The following is a 13,394-nucleotide window of genomic DNA, read 5'->3' on the forward strand; positions in this document are numbered from 1 at the left end:
CCTCTGGGTACTCCAGTTTCCTCCCACAATTTAAATTTAAGGTGAAAGTTAAGATGAATGGTGGAAGATATAGGGGGGATGTCAGAGGTAGGTTCTTTACCCAGAGAGTAGTGGGGGCATGGAATGCACTGCCTGTGGAAGTAGTTGAGTCGGAAACATTAGGGACCTTCAAGCAGCTATTGGATAGGTACATGGATTACGATAGAATGATATAGTGTAGATTTATTTGTTCTTAAGGGCAGCATGGTAGCATTGTGGATAGCACAATTGCTTCACAGCTCCAGGGTCCCAGGTTCAATTCCGGCTTGGGTCGCTGTCTGTGCGGAGTCTGCACATCCTCCCCGTGTCTGCGTGGGTTTCCTCCGGGTGCTCCGGTTTCCTCCCACAGTCCAAAGATATGCAGTTTAAGTGGATTGGCTATGATAAATTGCCCCTAGTGTCCACAATTGCCCTTAGTGTTGGGTGGGGTTACTGGGTTATGGGGATAGGGTGGAGGTGTTGACTATGGGTAGGGTGCTCTTTCCAAGAGCCGGTGCAGACTCAAAGGGCCGAATGGCCTCCTTCTGCACTGTAAATCCTATGATAATCTATGATTAATCTAGGACAAAGGCTCGGCACAACATCAAAGAACAAAGAACAAAGAAATGTACAGCACAGGAACAGGCCCTTCGGCCCTCCAAGCCCGTGCCGACCATACTGCCCGACTAAACTACAATCTTCTACACTTCCTGGGTCCGTATCCTTCTATTCCCATCCTATTCATATATTTGTCAAGATGCCCCTTAAATGTCCCTATCGTCCCTGCCTCCACTACCTCCTCCGGTAGTGAGTTCCAGGCACCCACTACCCTCTGCGTAAAAAACTTGCCTCGTACATCTACTCTAAACTTTGCCCCTCTCACCTTAAACCTATGCCCCCTAGTAATTGACCCCTCTACCCTGGGGAAAAGCCTCTGACTATCCACTCTGTCTATGCCCCTCATAATTTTGTATACCTCTATCAGGTCGCCCCTCAACCTCCTTCGTTCCAGTGAGAACAAACCGAGTTTATTCAATCGCTCCTCATAGCTTATGCCCTCCATACCAGGCAACATTCTGGTAAATCTCTTCTGCACCCTCTCTAAAGCCTCCACATCCTTCTGGTAGTGTGGCGACCAGAATTGAACACTATACTCCAAGTGTGGCCTAACTAAGGTTCTATACAGCTGCAACATGACTTGCCAATTCTTATACTCAATGCCCCGGCCAATGAAGGCAAGCATGCCGTATGCCTTCTTGACTACCTTCTCCACCTGTGTAGCCCCTTTCAGTGATCTGTGGACCTGTACTCCTAGATCTCTTTGACTTTCAATACTCTTGAGGGTTCTACCATTCACTGTATATTCCCTACCTGCATTAGCCCTTCCAAAATGCATTACCTCACATTTGTCCAGGTTAAACTCCATCTGCCATCTCTCCGCCCAAGTCTCCAGACAATCTAAATCCTGCTGTATCCTCAGACAGTCCTCATCGCTATCCGCAATTCCACCAACCTTTGTGTCGTCTGCAAACTTACTAATCAGACCAGTTACATTTTCCTCCAAATCATTTATATATACCACAAAGAGCAAAGGTCCCAGCACTGATCCCTGTGGAACACCACTGGTCACAGCCCTCCAATTAGAAAAGCATCCCTCCATTGCTACCCTCTGCCTTCTATGGCCTAGCCAGTTCTGTATCCACCTTGCCAGTTCACCCCTGATCCCGTGTGACTTCACCTTTTGTACTAGTCTACCATGAGGGACCTTGTCAAAGGCCTTACTGAAGTCCATATAGACAACATCTACTGCCCTACCTGCATCAATCATCTTAGTGACCTCCTCGAAAAACTCTATCAAGTTAGTGAGACACGACCTCCCCTTCACAAAACCGTGCTGCCTCTCACTAATACGTCCATTTGCTTCCAAATGGGAGTAGATCCTGTCTCGAAGAATTCTCTCCAGTAATTTCCCTACCACTGAAGTAAGGCTCACCGGCCTGTAGTTCCCGGGATTATCCCTGCCACCCTTCTTAAACAGAGGAACAACATTGGCTATTCTCCAGTCCTCCGGGACATCCCCTGAAGACAGCGAGGATCCAAAGATTTCTGTCAAGGCCTCAGCAATTTCCTCTCCAGCCTCCTTCAGTATTCTGGGGTAGATCCCATCCGGCCCTGGGGACTTATCTACCTTAATATTTTTTAAGACACCCAACACCTCGTCTTTTTGTATCACAATGTGACCCAGGCTATCTACACCCCCTTCTCCAGACTCAACATCTACCAATTCCTTCTCTTTGGTGAATACTGATGCAAAGTATTCATTTAGTACCTCGCCCATTTCCTCTGGCTCCACACATAGATTCCCTTGCCTATCCTTCAGTGGGCCGAGGGGCCTGTTCTGTGCTGTATTTTCTATGTTCTATGTTCTAAGTCATGAAAGATGTGCTGTTAGGTAATTTAGACATTCTGAATTCTCCCTCTGTGTACCCGAACAGGTTGTTTCCACTGGCGGGTGAAAGCAGAACTCGGGGGCATAGCCTCAAAATAAGGGGAAGTAGATTTAAGACTGAGTTTAGGAGGAACTTCTTCACCCAAAGGGTTGTGAATCTATGGAATTCCTTGCCCAGTGAAGCAGTAGAGGCTCCTTCATTAAATGTTTTTAAGATAAAGATAGATAGTTTTTTGAAGAATAAAGGGATTAAGGGTTATGGTGTTCGGGCCGGAAAGTGGAGCTGAGTCCACAAAAGATCAGCCGTGATCTCATTGAATGGCGGAGCAGGCTCGAGGGGCCAGATGGCCGACTCCTGCTCCTAGTTCTTATGTTCTTATGTTCCCCTTATGGTATTCTCTCCCCCCCCTCCGCCCCGCTCCCTCTGTCTCCTCCCCGAGTCATCTCCCTGTTGCTGATGTTTACACCCCTCCCCCCATTGCCAGGCACTCTCTCCCTGGTGGGAGACATGCTGTGGACGCGCTTTCCTTCATGCTTCCCGGTGCTAGCTTCCTCTCCTCTAGTGTGGTGGCCCCACCCCCGGGGTTAGTTGTGCCTCCTCCCGTCGCCCGTTCTCTGAGCTCTCTACCTGACGTTCCCCTTCCCCGTTCCTGCACTCTGCTGCCCTCGTCCTCCTTCCTCTCTTTCCTCTCTCCTCCCCAGATCGAGGCAGTGCAGTCCCGCGCACTGTTCTTCGAGTTGCTTCAGTTGGTAAATAAACAAATAAAGTCTCTTCCGATGATCTCTTCACCGTTGTCTCTGCTGCCGTTTCTCTGGCCCGTTGTCCAGAACACACTTGTCACCATCCACATGGTCAGCGAAGAAGCACCCACCCCTGGAATGTGACCCAGAGTTTGGCCGGGTTCAGCATCCCAAACTTTACGCTACTCTTGTACAGGGCAGCCTCCGCCCTGTTGAACTCTGCCGGCGCTTGACCAGGTCTGCCCCAATGTTCTGGTAGATCCTGATCCGGTGACTTTCCCATTTACAGTTCCTTGTCTGCCCCGCCCAGTGCAGGATTCGCTCCTGGTCCTGGCACCGGTGCATTTTGCCGATGATTTCCCTCGGCTGTTCCCCGGCTCTGGGTTTTGGGCGAAGTAACCGGTGGTTTTGGTCGATTTCTGATGGGTGAGAAAGCTATCCCCTCCCACCAGGTTACCCAGCATTTGGGCCACATAGTCTGTGGGGTTCCTGCCCTCGATCCCCTCCGGCACGCCCACAATCCACAAGTTTTGGATCAGTTTTCCTGACCCTCAATCTTTCCTCTCAGACTCCCCGTGTCCCGACCAACCTTACTACTTCTTTTTCCAGATTGTCGATCCGGTACCCCTGCTCCGCGGCCTTCTCCAGCTCCTCTACGGTGTTTTCCTGACCTCCTAGACTCCTCTCTGCCTTATCCATGGCCACCTGCATGTCTTAGTGTGACGGGGTCCTTCCCATTCTGGCGAGACCCGAGTTTCCCAGCCTCGTGCGTCAGCTGGCTCAGCCATTTGTTTCTCCTGGCGTATTCCGCTCCTCGAGTCCACGCGGCATCTGGAGTGGCTGTTTGTCATTTCCCTTTGCCTTGCTATTCGTTGAGATGTGGGGATGTTTATTTCCTTCGTATTAGCGGGCTATTTCAGGTGAAAGAGCCTAGTTTCGGGTTTGTGGGAGGAGAGCCACCTGATGTGCGATTTCTCAGCACATCCCCATCACCGGAATTTCAAAATGCAGGGAAAGTTTAAAGTGAAACTAAACTTAAGTTCTGAGCAAAGAACAATACAGCACAGGAACAGGCCCTTCGGCCCTCCAGGCCTGTACCGGTCATGATACCAACCTTGGCCAAAACCCTCAGCACTTCCTTGTTTTGTATCGCTCTATACACATCCTACCCATGTGTTTGTCAAGATGCCTTTTGAAACACTTTGTTAACAGACAAATACAGAAGCACAAATTAAGCTTCTTAAAGCTATATATTACTCCTAATACTCATGAAAACCAATGTAAATTACTTTAAACTATATATCTATTCCCTAACACCATTCAGAGTTCACTTGCCAACCAATCAGCACCTTGTGGTGATTGTTTGAAATGTGGTATTCTTTTGTGTACCAAATGAGGGGCAGCACGGTAGCATTGTGGATAGCACAATTGCTTCACAGCTCCAGGGTCCCAGGTTCGATTCCGGCTTGGGTCACTGTCTGTGCGGAGTCTGCACGTCCTCCCCGTGTGTGCGTGGGTTTCCTCCGAGTGCTCCGGTTTCCTCCCACAGTCCAAAGATGTGCAGGTTAGGTGGATTGGCCATGATAAATTGCCCTTAGTGTCCAAAATTGTCCTTAGTGTTGGGTGGGGTTACTGGGTTATGGGGATAGGGTGGAGGTGTTGACCATGGGTAGGGTGCTCTTTCAAAGAGCCGGTGCAGACTCGATGGGCCGAATGGCCTCCTTCTGCACTGCAAATTCTATGATAATTGAAAGCTTCAGCATCAAGTGTTTTTTTGTTAATTTTCAACTTCTATTCTACAAATGACAATCTGGGAAATTCCCCCCCCCCCCACCACTCTGTTTTCTGTACCACGGCCACATTTAACTACATCAAACAAATGTCCTGAGTCCCCTGTCCCCATTACCTCGAGAGACATTGCAGCAAGTTCATGAAGCAGGATTTACAACACAGATCTGCTTCTCAAAAACCTTCACATCCTTGTGAAAAGCTGAGCACAGTGTCCCAGGGAGGTTCAAAACATTTGCTCTGGTTATCCACACCTTGTTTTCTAACATTTTAGAAATTCTATTTCTCCTCTTTGATAAATGGTTGCAGATTTTGTACAAAACCAGTTGAGTGTGTGACACCCTGGCCTCAGTGAGCAATGGGTTTACCTGATGAAGTCCTCCACGTACGGCAGGCAGTCCTGTTGGACCATGATCTGGATTCCACTGGTCTTGTTCTCAGTGATGAGGTTGCCGTCTGTGCTGAGCGAGAGGATTAACCTGTGTGCACACAGGTGCAGCTTCACCGGCCCACGTTTCGATGTCAACACCAGGATTTTTACCTGGCAATGCTTTTGGCTCAGGTATAGTTTATTAAGCGAATCGTGAAGCTCAGACATCTGATCGAGTCTGTAACTGGGCATATCTCCAGCTTGGCCTGTAAATCAGAGAATGGAAATCATTAATTCACACCCAGTGCCCTGGGACCTTTATGACAAAGTGCGAATGGCTGCCTTACCTTCAGACTAACATCCATCACAAGCATTTGCAGTTCCCAGGGTAGCACCAGCAGCCAATTGTTAGTTCAGAAGTGCTCAGCTGGAATCTGCTTCAGGAGCTGTACTTGTCGCAACGTAGATGATCTAAATCACACGTGGGGGCCTGAGCTAAGGTGCTGTGGGGAGGGGTTGGGGAGTTGGGATTTTGTGATTAGCACTGCTGCCTCGCAGCATTGAGGAGGGCGGCACAGTGGTGCAGTGGAGTCACGTGCAGGCCAGACCGGGTAAGGGCGGCAGATTTCTGTCCCTAAAGGACATTAGTGACCCAGGTGGGTTTTTACAACAATCGACAATGTTTCATGGTCACTGTTAGGCTTTTAATTCCAGATTTTTATTCAATTCAAATTTCACCACCTGCAGTGGGGGGGATTTGAACCCAGGTTCCCAGAGCATCACTCTGGGTCTCTGGATCACTCTGGGTCTCTGGATCACTCTAGGTCTCTGGGTCACTCTGGGTCTCTGGATCACTCTGGGTCTCTGGGTCACTCTGGGTCTCTGGATCACTCTGGGTCTCTGGATCACTCTGGGTCTCTGGGTCACTCTGGGTCTCTGGGTCACTCTGGGTCTCTGGGTCACTCTGGGTCTCTGGATCACTCTGGGTCTCGGGATCACTCTGGGTCTCTGGGTCACTCTGGGTCTCTGGATCACTCTGGGTCTCTGGGTCACTCTGGGTCTCTGGATCACTCTGGGTCTCTGGATCACTCTGGGTCTCTGGGTCACTCTGGGTCTCTGGATCACTCTGGGTCTCTGGGTCACTCTGGGTATCTGGATCACTCTGGCTCTCTGGGTCACTCTGGGTCACTCTAGGTCTCTGGATCACTCTGGGTCTCTGGATCACTCTGCGTCTCTGGATCACTCTGGGTCACTCTTGGTCTCTGGATCACTCTGGGTCTCTGGATCACGAGCCCAGTGACAATATCACCGCCACCCACCTGTTACCATTTACTTTCCAAAAGAAGAGAGTTTTGTGTCCAGACTGCCCCCCCACCCCCACCCCCCAACCACCCCCCACCCCCCCACGACCCCACCCCCCACCCCTCCAACCCCCACCCCCCCACCACCCCATCACCCCACCCCCCCAACCCCCACCCCCCCACCACTCCCACCCCCACCTCCCAACCCCAACCCCACCCCCACCCCCACACCCAACCCCCACCCCCCAACCACACCCCCACCCCCAACCACACCCTCAACCCCTTCAACCCTACACGCAACCCCTCCAACCACCCCCCAACCCCACCCCAACCCCTCCCCCAACCCGACGCCCAACCCCATCCCCAACCCCCCACCCCTCCAACCCCACACCCACCCCCCAACGCCACCCTCAACCCATCCAACCACACCCCTCAGCCCCACCCGCAACCCCACCCCAACCCCACACCCCAACCCCACTTCCACCCGCAATCCCACCCTCAACTCCACCCTCAACCCCACCTCCACCACCACCCACAACCCCACCCCCACTACCCAACCCCACCCCCACCCTACCCCCCAACCACCAACTCCACCGCCAACTCCACCCACAATCCCACTCCCACCCTCAAGCCCACCTCCACTACCACCCACAACCCCACCCCAACCACACCCCACCCCACCCCCCACCCACCAACCCCACACCCACCCCCCAACTCCACACTCAACCCCTTCAACCACACCCTCAATCCATCCAACCTCAGCCTCAACCCCACCCCCAGCCCCCACCCCCCAACACCACCCCATACCCACCCACAACACCCCATTCCGCCAACACCACCTTCCCCTCCAACCCCACCCCCATCCCCACCCCAACCCTCAACCAACAGACCATTCCCCAACATCAGCCGACTTCCCCCCACCATCAGCCAGAACCCCCAACCCCACCTAATCTGCCCACCCCTCCCCCACAACCCAGATCAACCTGTGGGTGCAGCCTGCCAGCACCCACCCACCAAAACCAGAGCCCCCCCTGAGACTGCAGTAAATATCCTGCCCGCTGGGAGGAGCAGGGGAACGTACGTGGGTCGCAGCGAACGCCAGCATCCTCCGAGTGTTGACAGTTGTGGATTTTCCAGCCTTTATGTTTACATTGAGTGAGAGAAGATTCTGGACCCGAACAAAACACATCGTCCAATAGGATGGAGCCAGTGCCTGAGGAAAGATTAATACAAAATAATTAATATCACAATTCCACTGGGGGCAGTGCTGAGGGGGGTCACTGGGGGCAGTGCTGAGCGGGGTCACTGGGGGCAGTGCTGAGGGGGGGTCCCTGGGGGCAGTGCTGAGGGGGTTCACTGGGGGCAGTGCTGAGCGGGGTCACTGGGGCAGTGCTGAGGGGGGCCTCGGGGGGCAGTGCTGAGGGGGGTCACTGGGGGCAGTGCTGAGGGGGGTCACTGGGGGCAGTGCTGAGGGGGGTCCCTGGGGGCAGTGCTGAGCGGGGTCACTGGGGGCAGTGCTGAGGGGGGCCTCGGGGGGCAGTGCTGAGGGGGGTCACTGGGGGCAGTGCTGAGGGGGGGTCACTGGGGGCAGTGCTGAGGTGGGTCCCTGGGGGCAGTGCTGAGCGGGGTCACTGGGGGCAGTGCTGAGGGGGGTCACTGGGGGCAGTGCTGAGGGGGTCACTGGGGGCAGTGCTGAGGGGGGTCACTGGGGGCAGTGCTGAAGGGGTCACTGGGGTCAGTGCTGAGGGGGTCTCTGGGGGCAGTGCTGAGGGGGGTCACTGGGGTCAGTGCTGAGGGGGTCACTGGGGTCAGTGCTGAGGGGTCACTGGGGGCAGTGCTGAGGGGGGGTCACTGGGGGCAGTGCTGAGGGGGGTCACTGGGGTCAGTGCTGAGGGGGGTCTCGGGGGGCAGTGCTGAGGGGGGTCACTGGGGTCAGTGCTGAGGGGGGTTTCGGGGGGCAGTGCTGGGGGGGTCACGGGGGGCAGTGCTGAGGGGGGTCACTGGGGGCAGTGCTGAGGGGGTAACTGGGGGCAGTGCTGAGGGGGTTCAATGGGGGCAGTGCTGACGGGGGTCACTGGGGGCAGTGCTGAGGGGATTCACTGGGGGCAGTGCTGAGGGGGTCACTGGGGGCAGTGCTGAGGGGGTCTCTGGGGTCAGTGCTGAGGGGGGTCACTGGTGGCAGTGCTGAGGGGGGTCACTGGGGGCAGTGCTGAGGGGGGTCACTGGGGGCAGTGCTGAGGGGGTCTCTGGGGGCAGTGCTGAGGGGGTTCACTTGGGGCAGTGCTGAGGTGGGGGTCACTGGGGGCAGTGCTGAGGTGGTCTCTGGGGGCAGTGCTGAGGGGGTTCACTTGGGGCAGTGCTGAGGGGGGGGTCACTGGGGGCAGTGCTGAGGGAGGGGGTCACTGGGGGCAGTGCTGAGGGGGCTCTCGGGGGGCAGTGCTGAAGGGGGTCTAAGGGGGGCAGTCCTGAGGGGGTTCACTTGGGGCAGTGCTGAGGGGGGTCACTGGGGTCAGTGCTGAGGGGGGTCACTGGGGTCAGTGCTGAGGGGGGTCACTGGGGGCAGTGCTGAGGGGGGTCACTGGGGGCAGTGCTGAGGGGGGTCACTGGGGGCAGTGCTGATGGCGGTCTAAGGGGGGCAGTGCTGAGGGGGGTCTAAGGTGGGCAGTGCTGAGGGGGTTCACTTGGGGCAGTGCTGAGGGGGTTCACTAGGGGCAGTGCTGAGGGGGGTCACTGGGGGCAGTGCTGAGGGGGTCACTGGGGGCAGTGCTGAGGGGGGTCACTGGGGGCAGTGCTGAGGGGGGTCACTGGGGGCAGTGCTGAGGGGTTCACTGGGGGCAGTGCTGAGGGGATTCACTGGGGGCAGTGCTGAGGGGGGTCCCTGGGGGCAGTGCTGAGGGGGTTCACTGGGGGCAGTGCTGAGCGGGGTCACTGGGGCAGTGCTGAGGGGGGCCTCGGGGGGCAGTGCTGAGGGGGGTCACTGGGGGCAGTGCTGAGGGGGGTCACTGGGGGCAGTGCTGAGGGGGGTCCCTGGGGGCAGTGCTGAGCGGGGTCACTGGGGGCAGTGCTGAGGGGGGCCTCGGGGGGCAGTGCTGAGGGGGGTCACTGGGGGCAGTGCTGAGGGGGGGTCACTGGGGGCAGTGCTGAGGTGGGTCCCCTGGGGGCAGTGCTGAGCGGGGTCACTGGGGGCAGTGCTGAGGGGGGTCACTGGGGGCAGTGCTGAGGGGGTCACTGGGGGCAGTGCTGAGGGGGGTCACTGGGGGCAGTGCTGAAGGGGTCACTGGGGTCAGTGCTGAGGGGGTCTCTGGGGGCAGTGCTGAGGGGGGTCACTGGGGTCAGTGCTGAGGGGGTCACTGGGGTCAGTGCTGAGGGGTCACTGGGGGCAGTGCTGAGGGGGGGTCACTGGGGGCAGTGCTGAGGGGGGTCACTGGGGTCAGTGCTGAGGGGGGTCTCGGGGGGCAGTGCTGAGGGGGGTCACTGGGGTCAGTGCTGAGGGGGGTTTCGGGGGGCAGTGCTGGGGGGGTCACGGGGGGCAGTGCTGAGGGGGGTCACTGGGGGCAGTGCTGAGGGGGTAACTGGGGGCAGTGCTGAGGGGGTTCAATGGGGGCAGTGCTGACGGGGGTCACTGGGGGCAGTGCTGAGGGGATTCACTGGGGGCAGTGCTGAGGGGGTCACTGGGGGCAGTGCTGAGGGGGTCTCTGGGGTCAGTGCTGAGGGGGGTCACTGGTGGCAGTGCTGAGGGGGGTCACTGGGGGCAGTGCTGAGGGGGGTCACTGGGGGCAGTGCTGAGGGGGTCTCTGGGGGCAGTGCTGAGGGGGTTCACTTGGGGCAGTGCTGAGGTGGGGGTCACTGGGGGCAGTGCTGAGGTGGTCTCTGGGGGCAGTGCTGAGGGGGTTCACTTGGGGCAGTGCTGAGGGGGGGGTCACTGGGGGCAGTGCTGAGGGAGGGGGTCACTGGGGGCAGTGCTGAGGGGGCTCTCGGGGGGCAGTGCTGAAGGGGGTCTAAGGGGGGCAGTCCTGAGGGGGTTCACTTGGGGCAGTGCTGAGGGGGGTCACTGGGGTCAGTGCTGAGGGGGGTCACTGGGGTCAGTGCTGAGGGGGGTCACTGGGGGCAGTGCTGAGGGGGGTCACTGGGGGCAGTGCTGAGGGGGGTCACTGGGGGCAGTGCTGATGGCGGTCTAAGGGGGGCAGTGCTGAGGGGGGTCTAAGGTGGGCAGTGCTGAGGGGGTTCACTTGGGGCAGTGCTGAGGGGGTTCACTAGGGGCAGTGCTGAGGGGGGTCACTGGGGGCAGTGCTGAGGGGGTCACTGGGGGCAGTGCTGAGGGGGGTCACTGGGGGCAGTGCTGAGGGGGGTCACTGGGGGCAGTGCTGAGGGGTTCACTGGGGGCAGTGCTGAGGGGATTCACTGGGGGCAGTGCTGAGGGGGTCACTGGGGGCAGTGCTGAAGGGGTCACTGGGGTCAGTGCTGAGGGGGTCTCTGGGGGCAGTGCTGAGGGGGGTCACTGGGGTCAGTGCTGAGGGGGTCACTGGGGTCAGTGCTGAGGGGTCACTGGGGGCAGTGCTGAGGGGGGGTCAATGGGGGCAGTGCAGAGTGGGGGTCCCCAGGGGCAGTGCTGAGGGGGGTCACTGGGGTCAGTGCTGAGGGGGGTCTCGTGGGGCAGTGCTGAGGGGGGTCACTGGGGTCAGTGCTGAGGGGGGTTTCGGGGGGCAGTGCTGGGGGGGTCACGGGGGCAGTGCTGAGGGGGGTCACTGGGGGCAGTGCTGAGGGGGTAACTGGGGGCAGTGCTGAGGGGGTTCAATGGGGGCAGTGCTGACGGGGGTCACTGGGGGCAGTGCTGAGGGGATTCACTGGGGGCAGTGCTGAGGGGGTCACTGGGGGCAGTGCTGAGGGGGTCTCTGGGGTCAGTGCTGAGGGGGGTCACTGGTGGCAGTGCTGAGGGGGGTCACTGGGGGCAGTGCTGAGGGGGGTCACTGGGGGCAGTGCTGAGGGGGTCTCTGGGGGCAGTGCTGAGGGGGTTCACTTGGGGCAGTGCTGAGGGGGGGTCACTGGGGGCAGTGCTGAGGGAGGGGGTCACTGGGGGCAGTGCTGAGGGGGCTCTCGGGGGTCAGTGCTGAAGGGGGTCTAAGGGGGGCAGTCCTGAGGGGGTTCACTTGGGGCAGTGCTGAGGGGGGTCACTGTGGGCAGTGCTGAGGGGGGTCACTGGGGGCAGTGCTGAGGGGGGTCACTGGGGGCAGTGCTGAGGGGGGTCACTGGAGGCAGTGCTGAGGGGGGTCACTGGGGGCAGGGCTGATGGCGGTCTAAGGGGGGCAGTGCTGAGGGGGGTCTAAGGTGGGCAGTGCTGAGGGGGTTCACTTGGGGCAGTGCTGAGGGGGTTCACTAGGGGCAGTGCTGAGGGGGGTCACTGGGGGCAGTGCTGAGGGGGTCACTGGGGGCAGTGCTGAGGGGGGTCACTGGGGGCAGTGCTGAGGGGGGTCACTGGGGGCAGTGCTGAGGGGTTCACTGGGGGCAGTGCTGAGGGGGGTCACTGGGGGCAGTGCTGAGGAGGGTCACTGGGGGCAGTGCTGAGGGGGGTCACTGGGGGCAGTGCTGAGGGGGGTCACTGGGGGCAGTGCTGATGGCGGTCTAAGGGGGGCAGTGCTGAGGGGGTTCACTTGGGGCAGTGCTGAGGGGGGTCACTGGGGGCAGTGCTGAGGGGGGTCACTGGGGGCAGTGCTGAGGGTTCACTGGGGGCAGTGCTGAGGGGGTCACTGGGGGCAGTGCTGAGGGGGGTCACTGGGGGCAGTGCTGAGGGGGGTCACTGGGGGCAGTGCTGAGGGGGGTCTAAGGTGGGCAGTGCTGAGGGGGTTCACTTGGGGCAGTGCTGAGGGGGTTCACTGGGGGCAGTGCTGAGGGGGGTCACTGGGGGCAGTGCTGAGGGGGTCACTGGGGGCAGTGCTGAGGGGGTCACTGGGGGCAGTGCTGAGGGGGGTCACTGGGGGCAGTGCTGAGGGGGGTCACTGGGGGCAGTGCTGGGGGAGGTCTCGGGGGCAGTGCTGAGCGGGGTCTCGGGGGGCAGTGCTGAGGGTGGTCACGGGGGGCAGTGCTGAGGGGGGTCACTGGGGGCAGTGCTGATGGTGGTCACTGGGGGCAGTGCTGAGGGGGTCACTGGGGGCAGTGCTGGGGGAGGTCTCGGGGGCAGTGCTGAGGGGGGTCACTGGGGGCAGTGCTGAGGGGGTTCAATGGGGACAGTGCTGACGGGGGTCACTGGGGGCAGTGCTGAGGGGATTCACTGGGGGCAGTGCTGAGGGGGTTACTGCGGGCAGTGCTGAGGGGGGGGGGGTCACTGGGGGCAGTGCTGAGGGGGTCTCTGGGGGCAGTGCTGAGGGGGTTCACTGGTGGCAGTGCTGAGGGGGGTCACTGGGGGCAGTGCTGAGGGTGGTCACTGGGGGCAGTGCTGACGGGTCTCTTGGGTCAGTGCTGAGGGGGTTCACTTGGGGCAGTGCTGAGGGGGGGTCACTGGGGGCAGTGCTGAGGGGGTCTCTGGGGGCAGTGCTGAGGGGGGTCACTGGGGGCAGTGCTGATGGGGGCTCTCGGGGGGCAGTGCTGAGGGGGGTCACTGGGGTCAGTGCTGAGGGAGGGGGTCACTGGGGGCAGTGCTGAGGGGGCTCTCGGGGGCAGTGCTGAAGGGGGTCTAAGGGGGGCAGTGCTGAAGGGGTTCACTTGGGGCAGTGCTGTGGGGGGTCACTGGGGG

The 13,394-nt window shown here is 59.2% G+C and overlaps 1 protein-coding gene across 1 annotated transcript in view; it reads right to left on the reverse strand.

The window, feature by feature from the left end:
* LOC140409460 (galectin-3-binding protein-like) overlaps positions 1-13,394 on the reverse strand; it is a 419,647-nt gene that overhangs the window by 9,537 nt on the left and 396,716 nt on the right. Inside the window, exons 5-6 of the mRNA XM_072497893.1 lie at positions 7,749-7,880; positions 5,365-5,632 (exon numbers count right to left, since the gene is read on the reverse strand). Coding sequence (XP_072353994.1) covers positions 5,365-5,632; positions 7,749-7,880 — 400 coding nt within the window. The remainder of the gene's footprint in view (positions 1-5,364; positions 5,633-7,748; positions 7,881-13,394) is intronic.

The sequence above is a fragment of the Scyliorhinus torazame genome, chromosome 3 (assembly GCF_047496885.1).
Source record: "Scyliorhinus torazame isolate Kashiwa2021f chromosome 3, sScyTor2.1, whole genome shotgun sequence".
Lineage (NCBI taxonomy): Eukaryota > Metazoa > Chordata > Chondrichthyes > Carcharhiniformes > Scyliorhinidae > Scyliorhinus > Scyliorhinus torazame.